At 49.0% G+C, this 23990-nt stretch overlaps 1 protein-coding gene across 1 annotated transcript in view; it reads right to left on the minus strand.

Annotated features, from left to right (window-relative positions):
* The window catches only part of LOC142588706 (putative ferric-chelate reductase 1 homolog), a 58017-nt gene extending 55958 nt beyond the window's left edge, over positions 1 to 2059 (minus strand). Inside the window, exon 1 of the mRNA XM_075700522.1 lies at positions 1969 to 2059. Within this exon, the coding sequence (XP_075556637.1) occupies positions 1969 to 2059 (91 nt within the window). The remainder of the gene's footprint in view (positions 1 to 1968) is intronic.
* Positions 2060 to 23990: the final 21931 nt, after the last annotated feature.

The following is a 23990-nucleotide window of genomic DNA, read 5'->3' on the forward strand; positions in this document are numbered from 1 at the left end:
AGGAAGACCTCTCTCGTGAATAAAAGCGCACGCTGCTAAAATTGCGCGCAAAGAACACTTCAATTTACACGATGCCGAATTTAACGGCGATTAAGGTTAACGGCGAATTAACGTTAGGGTCGATGTTTTCGCTTTTTGAGTGGTCGGAGCACCAATCTACGCGCTGTGAATTTCATAACTCCCGGCCAGACCACGCAATAAACCGTAGTTTTGCCTATGACACTAATTACCATAGGTGCAGATGTGCAGAACCAGCAGTGAGAGTGCTGACATCTGTACTTGCACTGAACGCAAGAAATAAACACGGAGGAAGGGGAAAGACTGGGATGAAGCACCACAAGGCCACCGCGAAGCCTTGTCATGAAAATATAAACGAAGGACTCATGGGATATACGCTCTCATCACGCGATGCGCAAGCGGTAATTTCAAGCCGCTGAGAAGGTACAATGTGTCCGAGGAAGCTGGCTTGCAGAGGCTAGCTGCCTGACGTCATGCCTCCTCCTAGTTTGCTTGTTTGCTTTTTACTCCCTTCGTGGCACTAAAATGACCGCGCGAAAGGTACATCGCCAACTTTCAATCGAAATACAATTACCTAGAGCACTTCTGACAGTCCGGCTCACTTAGTCGTTCTCGAGCTGAACGCTGTGCATTTGGAAAGCCCGGTCGCTCCGCAGAAACGTCAGGAATACCACTCATGATAGAAATCGCCCCAAGCGTAGATGCATAGCACGACCAGCAAACGAGCAGTGCCGTGATGTCAGCCGTCCGTCGCGCTGAATGCCAGCCTTCAGTGCTTCCGCACAAAAGTGACAGCGCTCAGTCTAAGGAAAAACGGGAGAGGTCGAAACGAGCGCTCAGCCGGAAGGGTAACTGAACGAACCAAACCTGCCAGACTCGAGAACCTCGGCCGGCGACGACCTCGCTCGCTTCTGGCAACGCCAAAGCCCACAGTGCTGTAGCGTCCAGCCTTGTCTGACCTTGGCCGCGAGGGTGAAACGAAAGGTTACACAACATACGCTACTCGCAGGTGCCCGGAGATTGCTCGCTTTGTGGCGAATCTTCCCCCACTTCCCTTCAAAATCTGACCCCAGTGTTCCCCGGATGCACGAATAATAGGACAAGGAGGAGCAGATGAGTGGATACAGAAGGGCTGGTCGAAGTGTGGCGCCGCGGTCCACATCGCGTTGCCTCCGTCACCGCGACTTTAGCGAGGTTTGTACTTAGGTGACCGATATAAACAGAACTCACTCAGGCTCGCTCACAAGGAATCGTTTTTGCTAAGGGCTCACTCAAACTCACGAAAATTCTGCTCATCAGACCCTGACACGGACACAGACTCAAAAAATTACACTCAGCCAGGAGCAATCAGACGTATATTCACGGGTCAGTCTGATTCTGAGTGAGTCGACTGAAGAGTGAATTTGCCGACCTATGTATCAAGCAAGCTTCATTACCATGCATCCAAAACTCAGTTTAAACAAGTATTCGTGGATTTCGCTTCCATCGGAATGCGGACGCCTTGAAGGGGAACCGGACCCGAAACCTTGTCTTAGCACTTCCATAATGGCACTCCACACATTCATGGCACATGCACGACAATGGATGTGTGGTGTGCCACACTCCACCCCACATCTAATGCCAATGTCGTCGACCACCTACCGGTCGATCCTTCATCCCTCCCGGGTGGCAGACCGCCGTAGCCACCATTGATGACCAAAGGTACTTTGCGGACTTCCTTGACCTGGCGGTGAAGGATGCTGCAAGCGACAATCTGGGGTGAGGGGAGTAGCGAGCGAGGGAGGGCGCTCTCCACGACATAAGCGAACCAAATTATTATTTTTTTTAAATACATGAATCGTTTCCTCTCGGGTACATGCCTCAAGGTGCACTCGGCTTGACCACCGATGGTGCCGCTACACTGTTGTACTTCGCCGAGCTGTGAATGAACCGCACTGCGTGCCCACTTACCTATGGCACTCCGCGCGTCCGCGTGCAGCCGCACGTGAAGCGAGGCTCTGGGCCCGGACCAGTCCGACGGCGGTCCGTGCAGGGGAGCCATGGTGTGGCACTGGGACAGGGGAGCGCCCCTTGGGAAGCCGCGCACAGCGGAGACCGCGACGAGCCACAGTAGGCAGCCGCGCAAGGACATCCAGAACAGGCTCGCTGCCGGGTGTGCGCGCAGAGCCGCTCTTCTGTGGGCAGCCAGCACAGGCTAGGGGGTGGTTCCGTTGTCTCGGCACTCTTAGGCGCCCGTCACAAAGCATTTTGCACTTTTAACCCTTCCACTGTTACTTCCGAGATAACCCGAGAACTCGCACAACCCTCAGTGGCGCCCCCGAGCATGGAGCAAGGAAGCCAACTAGGAGGGACGTCGCGCAGCCAACCTTGGGAAGCCGTGAAGTCATGCGCTCCGCTTTTTTCCATACAGTGTCGGCCCAACACCTGACCTCTGAGACTCGGCGCATTGACCGAGAACGTTTGGTTCCTGGTTGTTTTATAGCCGATGGGCGCTTGTTCGGCTGCCCTGCCGTGCGTAGCTCTGCCTGCAGTGCGGGAGCATTTATACATAATGCGCCCTATGACGTGACGACCACGTGTTGGGCGGACTAGTTTGCCATCAATCGTGTTGCACAATGCTCCCTCCTAGTTATTTCCTTGTTTTGTGCCCCCGAGCTTAGTCTTTCTTTCTTGTTACGGCGCCATTTCTGGATGCCGCCGTAACGACACCTACGTTGAGCGACTGGGGCAATGCCCCTTGAAAGACCATGCCGCTGCCTTTCAGTCACCCTATACATTGCACCGCAGACTCCTCCTCGCCGTCTTCACTATTTCAAAATTACTCAACGTATTGCTGCTATGCTACTCAAGTCACTCTTTCAACTCATGTTTTTTTTTCTGTGTGTGTGCGTGTGGTTTTTTTGCTTTTTTTGTCTATTGTGTTACTCGCGCACTGACCGCCTGACCGGCCCTCCTAATGCCACAAAAACATGCCGCCAACGACTCCCCCTGAATGCTTCCTAACCTCTCGCATCTCCAACACGCTCCCTAGCCCCCGTCTATCTTAAAATTTTGTTTTTATCTTTCTTGTTCTTTTTCTCTCCCCCCCCCTTCTTTTCTGTCTTGGTGCCGCCCTGGCTTCCCCCCCCCCCCGCATTTTTTCCCTTTTTTTCTGCTTTTGTTTCTTTTCTCTTCTCCCCGCGTGCCCACTTTCACGCTCTTGTCCCCTCGTCTTGGGAACGAAGCTCACAGACGTCGGACGACAGCGCTTGTTTCCTCTGGTAGTCTCTCTCTTTAAAACCAGCTGCCAGCGACAACACCCGCACGTGACGTCACTGCACTAACCCTTTAAAACTAACACGCCGAGGATGACGAGGCCGCCTTTGACGAAGATAGGTCCTACTATCGAAACGTTGGCCAGCCTTTCTGAGGCACCTTATCCCTGTTTACTAACTTTATACTACATTAAACCTGAGCGTATAATGCACTTTAATATACGCCGAACTCTTAGTGCAACAGCGCATTCTATTGAACGGATACCTTGATTTCTTTATTTCTGTTATTTAGCCATTGGGTATGTCCCACTGGGTGTTTGTCCATTGTCGGTGAATCCTCCAAGATCGGCACGTGCCACTGTGGCACAAGGGACTCGGAATTCCTAAATGTAGCCACCCATGTGTAGTACTTCTGCGTGCATATACTTGTAATCGCCATTCTCTCCTCGACAAGCGTCGCACATCGTCTTCCTCCTCCTGATGCCGACTGCTAACAGCTACAAGCAAAAAGACTGTTTTTGCTCGTGTCGTGGCCTGCTGCAGCCTGACGAATTCAAACAACCTTCGCGTAATTTTCATTCTAGCATTGCGCCGAGTCTGCGCATTCTCTTTTTTTCTTCATGTTACGGCCTGCCCTTCTTGGCCACCCAGTGCAGGTCAGCCAACCGGATTTTCCGCCCTAGCTAGCTCCATCCTTTACTCCATTCGTTCATATGTCTGTCTCTCCCATTCTCAAGCCTTTCGTGAGAAAAGCATGGACGCCACGACAAGCGCAGCTGTTTGCTCCCTGCTCGTCTGCCTTGGATGTTATGCGCTCTCGGCCCACTTTACGACGTCACAGTTCCCAGCGCGGAGACCTTGTACCTTTTATTAGTCATTTAGCGGAAGCGAGACATCCCTCAATAGCGCGAGTTGTCTGCGTTCGATTTTATGCGCTCTCGAGCCACCTCATGACGTCACGACTCACAGCGCAGAGACCTTGTACCATTTATTAGACAGTTAGCGAAAGCGAGTCACCCCTTAACAGTCAATGGCAAAAAAGTATGATTAAATTTTTTTGGTGCAACACGGAAACATTGCCGTTCTGTCTGATAAAGAAGGCGACCGGAAATCCAGGAGGAGGAGAAGCTGAAATACTCGGTGTGACGTGGCACCCCCGTAGAACGCCGGTTGCATGAAGTCTCTCGAATGTAATTTGTTGGGCAAAGAAAGCTGCGTAACTTTTATCACTACTTCTTCCTGACCCGGTTAGTTCATGCTGATTACAGAGTAATAGGATGCGAAATAATGCGAATATATTGACAGGAAAGAGCGTCTGTGAAATAAAGCGAGGTAAAACCAGGTCTGACACTCTCTCCTGCCATGGTCTCATGTTAATTTGTTTCGTGTCCTATTATAACTCCGTAAAAAGAGAGCTAGCAACCTCGTTCCGTTGCTGCGCTTGTCCGTGTCAGTTTTCGCACTTGCTACAGCACTGGATAGCCCCCCTCTGATCACGACACAGAACATACCTTCCTCCGTGGTGCTATACACGTCTCTTACCAAAAGCAAGTCAACTAATCATTGCCGACGCAACCTTATGCAACACCGACTACCATTCCTCAAGGCCACTGCATGGTGTAGATCGATGCAGCTGTCATTTTACAAGGATGGATCCCCTTCGTAAGAACTTCTTCTCCTTTTGTAAGTATCATCATCAGCAGCAGCCTATTTTATGCCCACTGCAGGACTAAAGCCTCTTTCTCTTGGGACAGCTACCTTTGGCCGAGCCCGAAAGAAGTGTGTTAGATAGTATATGAGTACGTTATTGCGACTGGGAGACTCTCGTGTTAAGCTCATTTTCCTCATTATTACCACAGGATCGCGTTATTTTCATAACATAGCATCTTCGTCATGACTGGCATGACCACTATTCAAGAAATAGAAACACAAAATAGTTTAGAATTTACTATTAATTAAATATGAATGGTACAGATCAATGAATTAACAGGAAGCGAGAAGTTCCTGTTATGTTTCTACTACCAACCATGGCCCCGCTCGAGGTACGTGCAAAAATTTGAAAGAAGATGAAGAAGTTCTGCAATTACCCTGGCGCCGTTCTTCTTGTTTAAGGAAAAAACATTTAGAACCACCGTTAACGCAACTTGGTTTACATTTTTCCATTTTAAGTATACTTTCTCTAGGAGCCTCCACTCGAGGGAACTACCACAGGGATGTCTGCTCAGCCGTGCAGGAATTCATAATTGCTTCAATACGATTCTGTTAAGTTCTTGATCCATTATTTTAATCCGTTTCCACCTAATACTTTTGCCAGTTTTTGCAATACCAACATCCTCCTTATACCACCCAAATATTGGACAATTCCCTGCAGTGGGTACGCGCCATCGAAGGAGTATATGCATTCCTAACCCCTGTCCTGTGCCAACCGATTCCAACTAACGCCCGCAAATTTCCTAATTTCATTGCCCCACCTTATTTATAGACTTCTGCCGTCCTCGACTGCGCTTCCCTTCTCTTGGCACCAATTCTGTAACCTTAAAGGGACACTAAAGGTTAATATTAAGTCAACGTGAATTGTTGAAATACAATCCCAGAAACCTCGAAACGCTTGTTTCGTGCGAAGAAGACACTTATTTTAATAGAAACTGCGTTCTGAAGCGTCCGCGTACCTCTAGCGCAGTTCAAATCACCCGCCCTCCGAACGAGGAGTATTGACGTCATGGTCTCATAGTGACGTTGCGCCGTCGGTGAGTAAAACGCCTCCCGCAGACGGCGCTACGGCTTTTCTGCACAAAATGCAAACGCGCGGCCAGAAACAGAGCCAAGACAGAGCCGACAGTAGCGCGAAAGCGGAAGTGTGGTGGCTAGCGGAAGGGAAAGCGCACGACGATAAGCTGGTTCTTTATTTTATGACGCCAACTTCGACGCTCGTTGCAATGGATGACCCTGACAACGACACATTAGTTCGCGACGTTGGGCTCGAGTTCAGCGATTTAAGCACTGATGAACGTGACCTGCTGTTGAGGGCTCGCGCTGCCGGCGTCGTTGCGTACTACTACGACGACGGCCTGCTTTGAAAGGCACTTCACGCGACTTCAGTAAGTCGGCGTTGAACTCGTAATCCTCTGGAGGAAAGTGCAGCGAGCACACTACGTGATTTCTCGGCTCTTTGTCAGCGCGCTGTGGCAGAGGTACGGCACTTAACCACTTCGAACGGAGAGGTTCAGTCGTTGGCACACAGTGATAACATTGGATTCGCCGCTGCAACTGCCCTTGGCCAAGTTACGCGGACCGTTCGCGCATCCCAGGGCACCACATGGACGTGGCATTCTCGCTGCTTGTTCCAAATGCAAGTTTCGCGAGCCAGCAGGACCACCGCAGCACGACGCGACAAAGAAACAACTGAAACTCCAAAGCGCGCGCGGCGCAAAGTCGAGCGCGCAGAGTCGAGCGAAAACGAAACCTTTCGATCACCCATACTATTCAAGGGTAACGTCAAAATGTTATTTTTTCTTAGAATCGAATAGAAGTAGACAAGTAGCATTTTCTTCCGTCTTATAATCTAATGAAATTATCTTTTTAATACGAGTACTTGAGTACTAGTGACATAAATTATGATGAGGAGTGCTTTCGTCATCGAGCTAGTACCGGAATGTCGCTGGGGGGTCTCAAATCGTGTCATGCATTTACCTCAATTTCTCGGTTACTAAAGCTCTGTTTGCGATTATATTGACGCCTTAGACGTTCTAGAGCATTGCTTTATCACTTTAACTTGACTTTCTGGAAACCTTTAGTGTCCCTTTTATGGCCCACCGGTTATATTATCTACGCATTGCGTGACCTGCTCAGATCTGTTTTTTTTTCTTAGTGTCAATTACAATATAGACTACACCCGTTTGCTATCTGATACACACTGCTCTCTTCCTGTCTACTAACGTTACACCCGACATGCTTCGCTTCATCGCTATTTGCGAGGTCCTTAACTTTCTTTCGAGCTTCTTTGTCAGTCTACAACTTTCTTCCCCATATGTTAGCACCGGTAGAATGCACTGATTGCCCACGTTTCTTTTAAATGATAATGGTAAGCTACCAGTCAGGATCTGAGAATGTCTCCGATCCATTTTTATTTCTGTAAATTTCCTTCTCATGATCAGGGTCCCCTGTGGGTAACTGACCGAGGTAAACGTAGTCCTTCACCGACTCTAGAGGCTGACTGGCAATCCTGAACTCTTGTTCGCTTGCCAGGCTATAGATCATTGCCTTTGTCTTCTGAATATTCGTCTTCAACCCCATTCTCGCACTTTCTCTGTTAAGCTCCTCAGTCATTTGTTGTAACTCGTCCCCAGTGTTGTGAACAGGACAATGTCACTGCAAATCAAAGGTTGCTGAGATATTCGCCGTTCATCCTCACTCCTAAGCCTTTCCAGTTTAATAGCTTGAATACTTCTTCCAAACACGCAGTGAATAGCATTGGATAAATTGTGTCTCCTTGTCTGACCTCTTTCTTTATAGGTAGCTTCCTACTTTTCTTGTGGAGGAATAAGGTATCTGTGGAATCTCTGTAGATATTTGGCAAGATACTTACGTAAGCCTCCTGTGCTCCATGATTACGCAATTCCCCTATGACTACTGGTATCTCTACTGAATGAATGCTATTTCGTAATCTATGAAAGCCATATAGAGAGGCTGATTTTACTGTGCGGATTTCTCGATTACTTGATTGATGACATGCATGTGATCCATTGTAGAATATCCCTTCCTGAAGCCAGCTTGTTCTCTTGGTTGAGTGAAGTCCAGCGTTGTCCTTATTCTATTGGAAATTATGTTAGATAATATTTTATATAATATTGGAAGTAAGCTAATGGACCTATAATTTTCAATTCTTTAACGTCTTCTTTTTTGTGGATTAGTATAGTGTTCGCATTCTTCCAGTTCTCTGGGACCCTTGAAGTCTACAAACAGTTCGCATAAAGAGCCGCCAGTTCTTCAAGCATTATATCTCCCCCATCTTTGATTAAATCGACTGGTATAGTTCATCTTCTCCTGCCACTTTTCCCCGTTTCATGTCTTGCAAAACAACGGAGACCACGGTAATATCATGGAGCATGCGGTGTTTAGCCGTATGAAGCCTGGAATACAACGCGATATATCCTCACAACATCATTGGCTTTCTTCAGGGGCTGGCGACGCAAGACGCTATGAAGCTGGTAAAACGCCAGATACTATACAACACAATAAGAGGCGTCAAGGCCATCCTAGGCCTAGACCTAGAAAATGCCTTTGATAACATACGGCACTCCTTTATTCTACAACAAATCTCAACACTCGGACTTAGTCAACGTCTCCATGACTATATCCGTGACTTCTTGAGGGGAAGGCAGGCCTCGCTACGAGTCGGGTCCTTGCATTCGGAGCCAGTCGTACTGGGCGATAAGGGTACCTCGCAGGGCTCGGTGATATCCCCTACCCTCTTCAACCTGGCCATGATAGGAGTGTCCAGGCAACTGACTCGAATCGAGAACCTCCAACATACCATCTATGCAGATGACGTGACCATGTGGCTGGCAAAGGGGAGCGAAGGACAAATCGATCACGCTTTACAAAATGCTATCCGAACCTCTGAGGAGTGCCTCAAACCAACAGGCCTGCGGTGCTCGCCGAGCAAGTCTGAACTGCTGCTATATAGAACCAAGAGACGAGGTGCCAAACCGAAGGGATGAGACACAGGCGCCGACCCATGCGTCCGCTTGTACACCGCTGAAGGCAACACGATTCCGGTGGTTGGTCACATCAAGATGTTGGGCATGACAATAGAGGCAAACGGCTCGAACACCATCGCTGTCACTAAGCTCGCCACGAAGGCGGAGAACGCCACACGCCTACTGATACGAGTGGCCAACCGGCATCACGGGCTCAAGGAGGACAACCTGCTTAGATTGGCACAGGCCTTCGTAATCAGTCACTTCGTGTACATCGCGGCCATGCACTATTGGTCCAAAGTGTAGAGAGACCAGCTTGACGCGCTCCTGCGTAAGGTCGCCAAGAGAGCCATGGGTCTACCCATGCACACGAGCACGGAGGCACTGGGCGCATTAGGCATGTACAACACGCTGAGCGAGATTGCAGAGGCACAGGAAGGGGCACAGATCACCAGACTGTCTGGCACACCTGCGAGCAGGTGGATCCTACGAGAAATCGGCATCGCGCCTCGGGAGATCAAGTGCAACAGCCACGGGCTAACACCCGACCAGAGAAAAAAGATCAGGGCAGCCCCTCTGCCCAGGAATATGAACCCAGAGCGCAACACCGACAGGAGACTTGCTCGAGCCAAAGCACTCCTCCGACAGGCAGTCGGCTCCGGGAAAGTATGCTGTTTTACGGACGCAGCCAAATATCGTGGCAGACGAGCCTATGTAGCAGCGGTGGTCAACAAAGATGACACGGTCATCAACGCGTGCACGGTCCACACTGATAGTCCTGAGCCTTGCACTCCTAGAAGACGACAAAAGCTTGATATACTGCGACTCCAAGAGGGAAATTCTTTCCTTCGGAACAGGGAGCATATCCCCGACCATCGGAAGAATACTTGGTACTCATCACCTCACCCCACACTACATCAACTGGTTCCCGGCACACATGGGACCATAGGAGGGGCCGCTCCCTAACCTCAACGAGACGGCACACGAGGCCGCACGAGACCTAACTCACCGTGCGAGCCCGGACATGATGGGAGAGCGAACGCGACCAGCTCGTCACTTACAACGATCTCACCCAGCATTGTGAGTTACTCAAGAGAACCATGCCGCTACCGCACCAAGCACTCAATAAAGCACAAGAAGTCACGTACAGGCGGCTTCAGACAGGCCCCATGCCCGGCCTGCCTGCACAAAATCTTTCCGGACGCGGACCCTCACAATGCGTGTCGCTACTGCCAGGATATAGCTAGTCTTGGTCACATGCTTTGGGGTTGCCCCCTGGCGCCGGCGCCCAGGACCACCAAGGAAAAGTGGGACCGAGCTTTACGCATATCGGACCTTGAATCCCAACTCTGGGCTGTCCATCGGGCCCGCGACGCGGCGGAGGGGCGTGGCCTCTCTGTCCCGACGTGGGAACAGCTAGCAGGCTGCGCACTAATCGCACGCACCAACGGACCTCAAGAAAGTTATTCATCCATCCTTCCATGTCTTGCAAGGCCCTTCTAACTTCATCGCTACTTATAGAAGGAGCCTCTGTGACTTGTTCATTATCCTGTTCATTACTCATCCTCTGTTGCTACTTCAAATGGAAGAAGCGTGGCTGCTCTGGGTACTGTACAGGTCAGTATAGAATTCTTCCGCTGCTTTTATTATACCTTCGAAATTGCTGATGATAATACCCTGCTTATCTTTCAGTGCATACATCTTGGTTTGTCCTATGCCAAGTTTCCTTTTCACTTATCTCATGCTGCGTCCATTTTTTACTGCTTCCTCAGTCTTTCTCACGTTATAATTTCGGATATCCCTACTTTCTCCTTGTTGATCAGCTTTGACAGATCCGCGAATTCTATGTGACCTCTTGAGTTGGACACTTTCATTCTTTGTCGTTTCATTAGGTCCTTAGTTACTTGGGAGAGCTTGCCTACTGGTTGCCTTGGTACCTTGCCTCCCACTTTAGTTGCTTCCTCGGAAGCCAGCCTAGTTACGGTTTCATTCATTACCTCTGTCATCTTCATGTCTCTGCTCGAAGGCTGCATATTTGTCTGCAAGTACCAGCCTGAATTTGTCTGCTTTTATCCTTACTGCCTCTAGGTTGACCTGTTTCTTCTTGACCAATTTTATTCTTCCACTCTTCAAATTAAGATGAATGCTAGCCCTCACTAACCTACGATCACTGCACTTTACCCTACCTAACACTTCTACATGCTGCACTATGCTGGGATCGGCAGAAAGTATGAAATAAATTTCATTTCTTGTTTCACCATTAGGGCTTTTCCAGGTCCACTTTTTATTCCCACGGTTTCCAAAGATGGTGTTCACTATTCGCAGCTTATTCCTTTCCGCGAATTCTACCAGCATATCTCATCGAGTGTTCCTAGAATCCAAGATTTTTCTGACGAAGACGAAGAAGACGAGTTCTTGATCAGCTGCTAGTCCTGCTTCGCTCTGGTTTTTTCGGTTAAATTTGTGCGTACCGACGCCCCCGTGGCGGGTACGATATCAAAATCAATGACGGACGTTCCGCCTCCTCTGCCGCCAAGGTTGGGGGCTGGCCTCCAAGCTGCAAGTCGGTCTGCTGCGCTCGACCACCTCAACGCGACTCTGCCAAGGTCATCGAGCTGCTCAGACGTTGGCGACAAGGATTCTGACGGCGGATATACCGAGGTCACAAATCGTCGTTTGAAGAGAAAACTTCGTAGGACATCAAGCGTGAGTGAGCTTAACTACAATAAGCGGCCCACACAGCAAGCGTACACAATCGCCTACATCCCCGTCGCTGCTACAGGCAACCTCAATTCCCTCAATAGGCAAACTCTCACTGCCCATCTCGAGAGGCTGGCTCCAGGGCAAATCAGAGAGGTCCGAATTAATTCCAGAAGAAACATACTTACTGTTGATGTGACTACACGAACCATCCTCGACACTTTGAAAGCTGTAACTGAGCTAGGAAATGTACTTGTCCGCTCATTCATCGTACATGGAGGCAGCACCACCGCCGGTGTTATCTACGATGTCGATACAGATATTGTTAATGACGATCTCCCAACGCTAATCTCCTCAACTGTCCATATCACAGACATACACCGTTTTGGACGGTCAAGGTGCATAAAACTCATTTTTGAGGGAGACCTTACCAACACATGTAAAAGTGGGTTATGTGCGACGTCCTGTCCGTCCATACATCCCTAGGCCCTTGCAGTGCCGTAAATGCCAGAAAATAGGGCATGTAAGTGCTGTGTGCGTGAACAATATGACATGTCCGCGCTGTGGTGGTGATCACGATGAGTTGACGTGTGCTGGCTCTGACTTGAAGTGCCCTAACTGCGATGGACCGCACGAGGCAACGTCGAAGGACTGTCCACAATTAAAGACTGAAATGTACGTTCTAAGGAAAATGGTACGAGATCGATCTACACATAGGGAAGCGGCTACTAAAGTCCACCTCCGCCAGAGGCGCTCACGTAATCGCAGAAGGAGATCATCATCGACAACAGGACAACCTGTACTCCAGGAAAAGTCGTCGCGCGCTCCTGCTAGTCCTCAAACGTCAGAGCCACCTTTAACCACGTCTACTCTTCTGAACACCAAGGACACTACTATATGGCCTTCCCTGCCATCTCGGAGTACAGAAGTGCAGCCGGAACGCCAGCGTGAACATGAACCTTCATCGTCGGATGGGCAAATCAAGGCAATGCTTGCACAGTTGATTCGTTCCTTGCGAATGCTGTTCATCGGAGTCAAGACGCCCGTTGCCAAGGCTGCGGTGCAAATTCTCGACGCACTAGAACCAGTGCTTGCTGCTGTATAAAAGCTAGTAAACGCCATGGCATCATCAACTTCAAGGTTGTCACTACAGGAAAGGATAAGCGGTTCCGTAATATTCCAGTGGAACGCACGAGGTCTACGGGGTCGCCTGGGAGATTTTAAACAGAGAGTGCTCAAGCATCGGTTTCCAGTTATTGTAATATGCGAGCCGAACATGACATCGCCATTTAGACTCTCTGGATATGAACAATTCGCGTCTGGGACAAGTGGAAATACTAGCAAAGTTTTACTATGTGTGCGATGTGACCTCACGTATTCGCTAAACCAAGTTCCGGTGCATAACAGCAACGAGTACGTCTCTATAACACTGAAGCTAAAGCGCCGGATAATCTCGATCATCGGTGGCTATATTTCTTCCAGGGGAACATTTGACTCTGGACACCTGAAACTTGTTCTTGACTCTTGCCAAAGACCTCATATTATAGTAGGCGATTTCAACGCGCACCACCATCTTTGGGGTAGTAGGACCACAAATCTTCGAGGAAGACAACTTCTTAACTTCACAAGCAGCAATGATCTTGACATCCTGAACGATGGCTCACCAACATTTCTTCGTGGCACAACATACAGCAGCTGTCTCGATTTAGCTATCGCTTCACGATGCCTTTCGTCATCTGCTGCCTGGTGCACAGATGCTGAAACGTATGGCAGTGGTCACCTACCTACTTATGTACAATTGAGATGGTTTACAAGACTTCCAAGTTCCCATACGCGACGCACTGACTGGGATGCTTTTCAGAACAAGCTAGAAGAATCCTGCGACTGTGTCAGTTCACCGAAAGAGATTGAAGAGCGCATTAGAGCAGCAATGCACGCAACAACACGCATCATCCAAACATCAAATTCAAGAACATCCGTTGACGTTATATATGAAGAGCTGCGGGCAGTCCGACGTCGCGCCGAGAGGAAATACAGGCGAACTAAATTGATATCAGACTTGAGGACGTCACGCCGTGTGCAAAAGAAAATTCAAAGATACTTAGACAAGCTCGACGGACAACGTTGGAGGTCCTTTTGCACCAGCCTGGACCCAAGAAAACCGTTGTCCACAATATGGCATGTTGTACGAGCACTACCATCTCCTCCACAACAGCCACGTCCCTCCCGAGCTTTGGCTATCATCCAGACGCGCAGTGAGAAGGAAATCGCGGAAGATTTCTGCATACACCTCTCTGGATCTACAACATCGGTAGCTTCAGTGCTCAGGTGTGCTCCTCCAACAATGGACGATCATCTCGACCTCTCATTCACGCTGCAAGAGCTACGTGCAGCGATTTCCTCTTCAAGACACTCAAGTGCACCTGGTCCTGATGGCATTACCTATTCTACCTTGCGCCATCTAGGCCCTCGAGCGACTGATGAGCTCCTGGCTTTATACAATCTCTCTTGGTCCTCGGGAACTGTGCCTGCACAATGGAAGACAAGCAAAATCATGGCATTATTGAAACCAGACAAGGCACCCCATACTATGCTTCCCTACAGACCTGTGGCGCTTGCGAGTTGCATAGGTAAAACCATGGAACGCATGGTTTTGACGCGCCTGGAGTGGTTGTTGGAGAAGCGTAATATATATCCAGACGCAATGACAGGTTTCCGAAAGGGTAGGTCGTCAATCGACAGCGTCATTGACCTAGTAACAACTGTTGAACATCAGAAACGCCGCCGTCGATTAACGGCCGCGGTCTTTCTAGATATCAAGGGTGCTTTTGACAACGTTCTACATGATGCAATTTTAAATGCCCTAGAAGAATGTGGCGTCGGGGGACGTATGCATCAATGGATAGCCAGCTATCTTCAAGAGAGAACGATATTGATGACAGCTCCAGACGGTGAAACAAAGAACCACCCCGTCTATCGTGGAGTGCCTCAAGGAGGTGTATTGAGCCCAACCCTATTTAATATCATTCTCATTGGACTGGTCAAAGAACACGCAGGCACAGTCTCGGTCTCTGTGTACGCAGATGACATCTGTATATGGACCACGAGCTTAACGCGCTTGCAAGTTCAAACGAAGCTGCAGCGTGCGGTGTCAATAACGTCGACATACCTAAACAGTCGCGGACTGCAGCTCTCACCGGAAAAAAGTGCGACCATAGCATTTACACGGAAGTCAATGGCCTGCTACCCCGTTATGATTGATGGGAAGATTATACCTTCAGTAACCCACTACAAGTTTCTCGGAGTCATCATCGACCGTGACTTATCTTGGTCGAAGCACCTCTCTGGATTAAGAAAAAAGCTGGACAGCTTTACTCAGATCATTCGACATATGTCTGGAAAATCATGGGGGCCATCCTAGTCATCTCTTCTGCAGCTCTACCAGGCACTTTTTGTTGGCTACTTCCGCTACAGTGCGCCTGTACTTTCTCGGGTTAGTGCAACTGCTGTACGCACACTTGAAATTGCTCAGGCTCGCGAACTGAGAATTTGCCTAGGACTACCACGCTGTGCGTCTACTTGGGGCTCTATTGCAGAGGCACGTGCGTGCCCAGCTCGAGTTTATCTGCAACATGAGCCATTCCGAGTGCATCTAAGGCTACTGACTAGACACAGGAATCATCCACTCACGAACGTCACAAGCGTACGGCCTGTGTCCGCCTACTCAGAAGCCGTGTTGTCACAACAAGACTTATTGCCGTCGGACTTCCAACTGTATGACATACCCGAAGTTCCACTCTGGACGATGGCAAAGCCAACGGTGAGACTCTCAATCCCTGGAATAACGAAGAAGTCGAAGATACCGCTTGCTGGGCTCAAGCATTTCGCACTATCATACATTGCTTACATGTATGGATATTACGAACACGTTTTTACAGATGGTTCTGTGACACAGACCTCTTCCGCGGCGGCCTACACGGTGCCAGGAAAGGGGATCGCACAACGGTTCAAGATAGGACACAGGACGTCGTCTACAGCAGCTGAATTGACCGGAGTTCGAGAAGCAGTTCGCTGCATACTGCAACAGAGTCTCGAGAAGTGGACAGTGTTCTGTGACTCAAAACCAGCACTGCAACTCATCAGCAATTATATGAGTGACAGAACCGCATATAGTCCTCTGGTTTATGACATCATGTCTCTGCTTGCTGTGGCGTCTCATTCCGGGCTTACCATCGTGCTGCAGTGGATTCCTGGCCATTGTGGAATAGCTGGAAACGAACAGGCTGACGCGGAAGCAAAAAAGGCGCACACTGACGGAACTATTATAAAAATCCATTTTTCCCTGTATGACATTAACGCCTTGCTCCATAACTCCCTTAAAGCTTCTACGGCGCGACATTGGGACAGCCCCGAACATCGACAACAGCGCCTCCATAGACTTGACGCTGGATTGCAATTCCGGCTTCCACTTCGGTTGCGGAGAAGCCAGGAAACACTCATTCATCGATTACGGCTGGGTGTGGCATACACCAACCGATACCTTCACAAAATTGAACAAACACGGGACCCTGAATGTAGCGTCTGTCACACTCTCGAGACAATAGCTCACGTACTTTGCGTGTGCCCTCAATATGCGGCCGAACGAAGAACACTCAAATCTACAGTTGACAGCTTGGACTCCCGCCCCTTTTCAGAAGAAAAGCTTTTGGGCGCGTGGAGATTTGTTCACTGTGCCCAACGTGCCATAACATCACTTTTGAACTTTCTAAGTGAGACTGGTTTAGACGATCGCCTCTAGAAGCTGTGAGAGGTGCAGTTAGTGCGAAATGTGTTTGCGCAATAACTTTTTGTGACAAGATTACTTTTTGTATGAACAAGATTGCTCTGACGTGTATTGCGTCTACAGTGCGCATCCGCATATAGGACAACGTGTATATAGTATCTCATTGTACCATAACATAATCACCCGCCACCTACCTTTCCCTGTAGTTCCCACTTCCCCTTTCCCTAGTGAGGAGTAGCAGGCTAGAGACACGCTCTCCAGGCCGACCTCTCCTCCTTTCTCTTCATTAAAATCTACTCCTCCTCCTCCTCCTCCTAGAATCCAAGACGCAATGGCCATTTGCTTGTTCACCAGCCTGCTTTCCACCCACTTTTACACTGAAGTCACCAATGACTACAGTGTACTGAGTTTGCACTTTTCTCATGGCTAATTCAACATCTTCATAAAAGTGACTTATTTCATCATCATCATGACAGGAAGTTGGAGCGTCGGCTTGTACTACCTTAATTCTATACATCCCATTAAGTTTTATTACGACCACTGCTACCCTCTCATTAATACTGTAGAATTCTTCAATGTTTCCCGCTAAGTCCTTATGGATTAGGAATCCTACCCCGTACTGCCTTCTTATCGGGAGTCCTCTATAGCAGAGGACGTGCTCGTAAGTATACATGCACCTACGAAACCGAAACTCCGGATACGTTGTTACTAGAACTAAAAGCGACACACGATGCCATGGATTGTCAACATGTCACGGCAGAGGGCGGGTGCGAGCACACGCTGGTCAAATGTTTTTAATTATGGGGTTTTACGTGCCAAAACCACTTTCTGATTATGAGGCACGCCGTAGTGGAGGACTCCGGAAATTTCGACCACCTGGGGTTCTTTAACGTGCACCTAAATCGGCCATGACATTGAAATTGCTGATACAACGGAAAGCATTGCACCGGATGCACGTATATAGAGCTGTGTATGTTGAGTGAGATAAGAGCTGCACTATAGGCATCGCAGGCAGTTTTAATTGGAGGCAAACTTGGCAAGTGCGCCTCGAATGATAAATTGTTTTGTCTAAACCGAAACAGCGCGAATTGGTAGGCTGCATGAAAGAGAGACATTCATATTCAATGACAGGAAGTTATTCGGCATATATCTGGCGATCACTCAGGAAATGGTTGTTGTGGAACGACGAGTCGGTTCTGATGTACGTCGCTATAAAAACGCGCGAGATAGTGTCGAGCAGCCTATATTGGCTTTTATGTGTGTATATATATCAATTCTAAATATTGTAAGGCAGTTTGTCGTGTGCGTATCATGGACACGCATGCTTATATCGCCTTCCGTTTCCCTACCACGGTTGCGCTTTAAAACCAACAGCGCGCGCATGCGATCCCATAGATGAGATTAATACATATATATAGAAAAGTATCAGTCATAGCTCTCGTAGTATAGCCTTTTGAGCCGTTTCCCTTTTCTTTTTCTTCTCTTTTTTTTTTCTTTGAAAGAAGTCCTATTAGGGTTATTATAATTACACGAAGGTATTTCGCCCTCGCCAGCAGCAGTACTTGAGATAGCTATTCCGGCGGCTAGCTTCCCACGCCCGCACCTGTTTAAGCTTTTTCCTAGACGCTAGAGCTATACAATGTCCGCGCAACCTTGAGCGATCGGAAAGCGCGTTTTCCACCCTGGGCCGGCGGAGAGGGGAGACTTTGTTCCGGCCGCGAAGCTCTCTACATCTCAGTAAGGTGCCTGGTGGTGGTCTCGTGCTGACGATGCCCTCTCGGTGAGCGCATATTTCCCCCCTCATCTTTTAAGAGATTCAATACATACAAGCATTTGTCTCGCAAACCAGATTTATTTCAAGGGAATTTTCCACGTCTCAATAATTTCTCTCGTCGTATACGAGTGCTGATTGCCGTGTTATAGTTTGTTAACGAAGCTTCCCCTCAAGTCTAAATATTTTAAGGCAGTTTTCCTAGTCTATAAAGCCGCTCGAGTTCACGCTGCTCCTCTGGCGGCCATTTTTCCAAGAAATTATGCCTTCCAAATCGACTGCCGCGGACAACATCAGTCCCTTTCCACATAAGTATGAGGCTCGGAGCAGGAGCTTTGGCGCTTGAAAGTAACCGTTGGCTTGACGAACCAACCGACTGAGCTACCTTCCCGGGCAACACTGAAGGATCACGAGTTCAAATCACATGTTATGTTCCTTTTTTTCCCTTTTTTTTCTTTCCTTTAATGTATTTTCCTTCCTTTTATCACTGTACGGAAACCCTCCTAAATATATATATATATATATATATATATATATATATATATATATATCCTCAATTATGTGTGGCCACACATGTGCAGGTCATAAATACCAGGTTCTCTAGCCGAGTGCCATCCATGCGGTATAACCGAGCTCAGATTGGTCCACCTTGACTGATCAAATAGGGCACCACTGTAGGTTAAATGAGGCGTACAACTCCTGCGGGACCCGCCGTGGTTGCTCAATGGTCATGGTGTTAGACTGCTGAGCACGAGGTCGCGGGATCGGACCCCGGCCACGGCGGCCGCATTTCGATGGGGGCGAAATGCGAAAACACCCGTGTACTTAGAATTAGGTGCACGTTAAAGAACCCCAGGTGGTCGAAATTTTCGGAGTCCTCCACTACGGCGTGCATAATCAGAAAGTGGTTTTTGTCACGCAAAACACCATAATTCAATTTTTAATTTAACTCCTGCGGGGACGGTAGAGTATCCGTCTGCAGTGCAAGAGGACCGTGATTCAAATCCCGGTGCCGCGCAATTCTCCACCGAAAAAAAAAAACCGTGTGTTGAGAAAATTGCACAAACAGGCCTGGAGTGCGGCCTGATCCCGGTGACCAGAACCGGTAACGCACTCTCTCACCAGAGCAGGATTGGCCACCCTGGTGCAGTACTTGGCCACAACCTCCTATATGAATACAACAATCAAACCCCGGCCCTCAGTCCCCAGCAGCCGCGAAGCAACTGACCACGGCGGCGGTCAGATCTGTAACGCTGCAGAGGGTGCTAAGAATACCTGGCTCCGGACAGGCCGCCATTGGAATCTGAACCTGGCAACGTTTAACGTTAGAACGCTATCTAGTGAGGCGAGTCTAGCAGTGTTATTGGAGGAATTAGAGGGTAGTAAATGGGATATAATAGGGCTCAGTGAGGTTAGGAGGACAAAAGAAGCATATACAGTGCTAAAAAGCGGGCATGTACTGTGTTACCGGGGCTTAGCGGAGAGACGAGAACTAGGAGTCGGATTCCTGATTAATAAGGAAATAGCTGGTAACATACAGGAATTCTATAGCATTAACGAGAGGGTGGCAGGTCTTGTTGTTAAACTTAATAAGAGGTACAAATTGAAGGTGGTACAAGTCTATGCCCCTACATGCAGTCATGATGACCAGGAAGTCGAAAGCTTTTATGAAGACGTGGAATCGGCGATGGGTAAAGTCAAAACAAAATACACTATACTGATGGGCGACTTCAATGCCAGGGTAGGCAAGAAGCAGGCTGGAGACAAGTCAGTGGGGGAATATGGCATAGGCTCTAGGAATAGCAGAGGAGAATTATTAGTAGAGTTTGCAGAACAGAATAATATGCGGATAATGAACACCTTTTTCCGCAAGCGGGTTAGTCGAAAGTGGACGTGGAGGAACCCGAATGGTGAGACTAGAAATGAAATCGACTTCATACTCTGCGCGAACCCTGGCATCATACAAGATGTAGACGTGCTCGGCAAGGTACGCTGCAGTGACCATAGGATGGTAAGAACTCGAATTAGCCTAGACTTGAGGAGGGAACGGAAGAAACTGGTACACAAGAAGCCAATCAATGAGTTAGCGGTAAGAGGGAAACTCGAGGAATTCCGGATCAAGCTACAGAACAGGTATTCGGCTTTAACTCAGGAAGAGGACCTTAGTGTTGAAGCAATGAACGACTATCTCATGGGAACCATTAAGGAGTGCGCAATAGAAGTCGGTGGTAACTCCGTTAGACAGGAAACCAGTAAGCTATCGCAGGAGACGAAAGATCTGATCAAGAAACGCCAATGTATGAAAGCCTCTAACCCTACAGCTAGAATAGAACTGGCAGAACTTTCTAAGTTAATCAACAAGCGTAAAACAGCGGACATCAGGAACTATAATATGGAAAGAATTGAACAGGCTCTCAGGAACGGAGGAAGCCTAAAAACAGTGAAGAAGAAACTAGGAATAGGCAAGAATCAGATGTGTGCGTTAAGAGACAAAGCCGGCAATATCGTTACTAATATGGATGAGATAGTTCAAGTGGCTGAGGAGTTCTATAGAGATTTATACAGTACCAGTGGCACCCACGACGATAGTGGAAGAGAGAATAGCCTAGAGGAATTCGAAATCCCACAGGTAACGCCAGAAGAAGTAAAGAAAGCCTTAGGAGCTATGCAAAGGGGGAAGGCAGCTGGGGAGGATCAGGTAACAGCAGATTTGTTGAAGGATGGTGGTCAGATTGTTCTAGAGAAACTGGCCACCCTGTATACGCAATGCCTCATAACCTCGAGCGTACCGGAATCTTGGAAGAACGCTAACATAATCCTAATCCATAAGAAAGGGGACGCCAAAGACTTGAAAAATTATAGACCGATCAGCTTACTGTCCGTTGCCTACAAAGTATTTACTAAGGTAATCGCAAATAGAATCAGGAACACCTTAGACTTCTGTCAACCAAAGGACCAGGCAGGATTCCGTAAAGGCTACTCAACAATAGACCATATTCACACTATCACTCAAGTGATAGAGAAATGTGCAGAATATAACCAACCCTTATATATAGCTTTCATTGATTACGAGAAAGCGTTTGATTCAGTCGAAACCTCAGCAGTCATGGAGGCATTAAGGAATCAGGGTGTAGATGAGCCATATGTAAAGATACTGGAAGATATCTATAGCGGCTCCACAGCCACCGTAGTCCTCCACAAAGAAAGCAACAAAATCCCTATAAAGAAAGGCGTCAGACAGGGAGATACGATATCTCCAATGCTATTCACAGCATGTTTACAGGAGGTATTCAGAGGCCTGGAGTGGGAAGAATTGGGGATAAAAGTTGATGGAGAATACCTTAGCAACTTGCGATTCGCTGATGATATTGCCTTGCTTAGTAACTCAGGAGACCAATTGCAATGCATGCTCACTGACCTGGAGAGGCAAAGCAGAAGGGTGGGTCTGAAAATTAATCTGCAGAAAACTAAAGTAATGTTTAACAGGCTCGGAAGAGAACAGCAGTTTACGATAGGTAGCGAAGCACTGGAAGGGGTAAGGGAATACATCTACTTAGGGCAGGTAGTGACCACGGATCCGGATCATGAGACTGAAATAACCAGAAGAATAAGAATGGGCTGGGGTGCGTTTGGCAGGCATTCTCAAATCATGAACAGCAGGTTGCCACTATCCCTCAAAAGGAAAGTGTATAACAGCTGTGTGTTGCCAGTACTCTCATATGGGGCAGAAACCTGGAGGCTTACGAAAAGGGTTCTGCTGAAATTGAGGACGACGCAACGAGCTATGGAAAGAAGAATGATGGGTGTGACGTTAAGGGATAAGAAAAGAGCAGATTGGGTGAGGCAACAAACGCGGGTAAACGACATCTTAGTTGAAATCAAGAAAAAGAAATGGGCATGGGCCGGACATGTAATGAGGAGGGAAGATAACCGATGGTCACTAAGGGTTACGGACTGGATTCCAAGGGAAGGGATGCGTAGCAGGGGGCGGCAGAAAGTTAGGTGGGCGGATGACATTAAGACGTTTGCAGGGGCAACATGTCCACAATTAGTACATGACCGGGGTAGTTGGAGAAGTACGGGAGAGGCCTTTGCCCTGCAGTGGGCGTAACTAGGCTGATCATGATGATGATGAAATCTAAGTACACGGGTGTTTTCGCATTTCGCCCCCATAGAAATGCGGCCGCCGTGGCCGGGATTCGATCCCGCGACCTCGTGCTCAGCAGCCTAACACCATAGCCACTGAGCAACCACGGCGGGTGTGGTCGAAATTCATGCGAGAGAAATTGGCAGCTCGGGCAATTTATTTGTAATGAGCGCGTACTGCCGGCCGTCACAACGGCAGTGCGAATATGACCGCATCGTGAGCCAGGCGAAAGGGTTGGCGGTGACCAGGCCGCTCCTGATCCTCGGCGACTTTAACGCCCCTCACACAACGTGGGGCTATAAGTTTCAGACCAAGAGAAGAAAAGCATTCGCCAAAGCAATGGAGGATGACGAGATGGCCCTCCTGAACGAGCCGGACGTAACCACCAGAAGAGGTAACAGTGCCGCGAGGGACACCACGCCAGACCTGTCGTGGTTATCGGGCACGCTAGACCTCTCCTGGAGAGGCGAAGAAGTGGACCTGGGGTCTGACCACAGCGTGATCGGCATCACGATCCGAGGCTCCCGATATCGGGCTGCACTGTGGAAGGCGCGGATCACGGATCGGGACAAGATGAGAAAGTTTACCCAAGAACAAGAGGCGTCCGAGGAAGAATCGGGACAAGCTGAAACACAAAGGACCTACACCGAATGGGCGAGGGACCAGAAGAAGGCGCTCGATAAGTTTATCGAGGAGATCGCAACGACGTCGCAGACACCGTACGTGGACGCCTGAGTGACCCACATGTGGGCGGCCGGACACTCGTTAACGCGGCGGTGGAAACGTCAGAGACACAACAGAAAGCTGGCCAAGCGCATAGCAGTCGTGAACAAACAGATCGTCGAGCACGCGGCCAAACTATGTAAGGAAAATTGGCTGAAGACCTGCGACGGCCTACAGGGAAAGCTCTCGATGTGGACGACGTGGTATCTGATCAACCCGCTGGGTAGCAAAACTGCGACCAATCGCCACCTCACCAAAGTATTGAACACGTACAAGGGAGACGGTCGCAGGCTCCTGGAAGACCTGAAGGCCAAGTACCTAAACACAGAGAAGGGCCAGTACCCGGTGCCCGAGAGGTACGAAGGACCCGACAACGAAGAACTGGACCGGCCGTTTACCGTGACCAAACTGTGGACAGCGATAGATGACAGTAACAAGAGAAGTGCAACCGGCAGGGACGCCATAACTTACAAATTACTCGGTAACATGAGCGGTAGTGCGGCCCGCGGCCTCCTAAAGCACATTAACGGAGCCTGGGAGAGCTCGCAGTTGCCGAAGGAATGGAAGGACGCCGAGGTCCGCTTCATTCCAATGCCCGGCAAGGCCCTCACAATAGACAACATGCGGCCCATCTCCCTCACATCCTGCGTGGGGAAGGTGATGGAGCGCATGGTCCTTCGCCGGCTGCAGAAGCACCTCGAAGAAACGGATCAGATGCCGGAGACGACGTACGGCTTCAGGCAACATCTCAGCACCCAAGACGTGATGATCCAACTCCACGAACTGGTCGTCAAGCCGGCAACGAGGCACGCGCCACGCGGGATACTCGCCCTCGGCCTGAAGGGAGCGTGTGACGTGTCCCACGCGAGCGTGTTGCAGAATCTAAACAGGACCC

This window comes from Dermacentor variabilis, chromosome 7, assembly GCF_050947875.1.
Source record: "Dermacentor variabilis isolate Ectoservices chromosome 7, ASM5094787v1, whole genome shotgun sequence".
Classification (NCBI taxonomy): Eukaryota; Metazoa; Arthropoda; class Arachnida; order Ixodida; family Ixodidae; genus Dermacentor; species Dermacentor variabilis.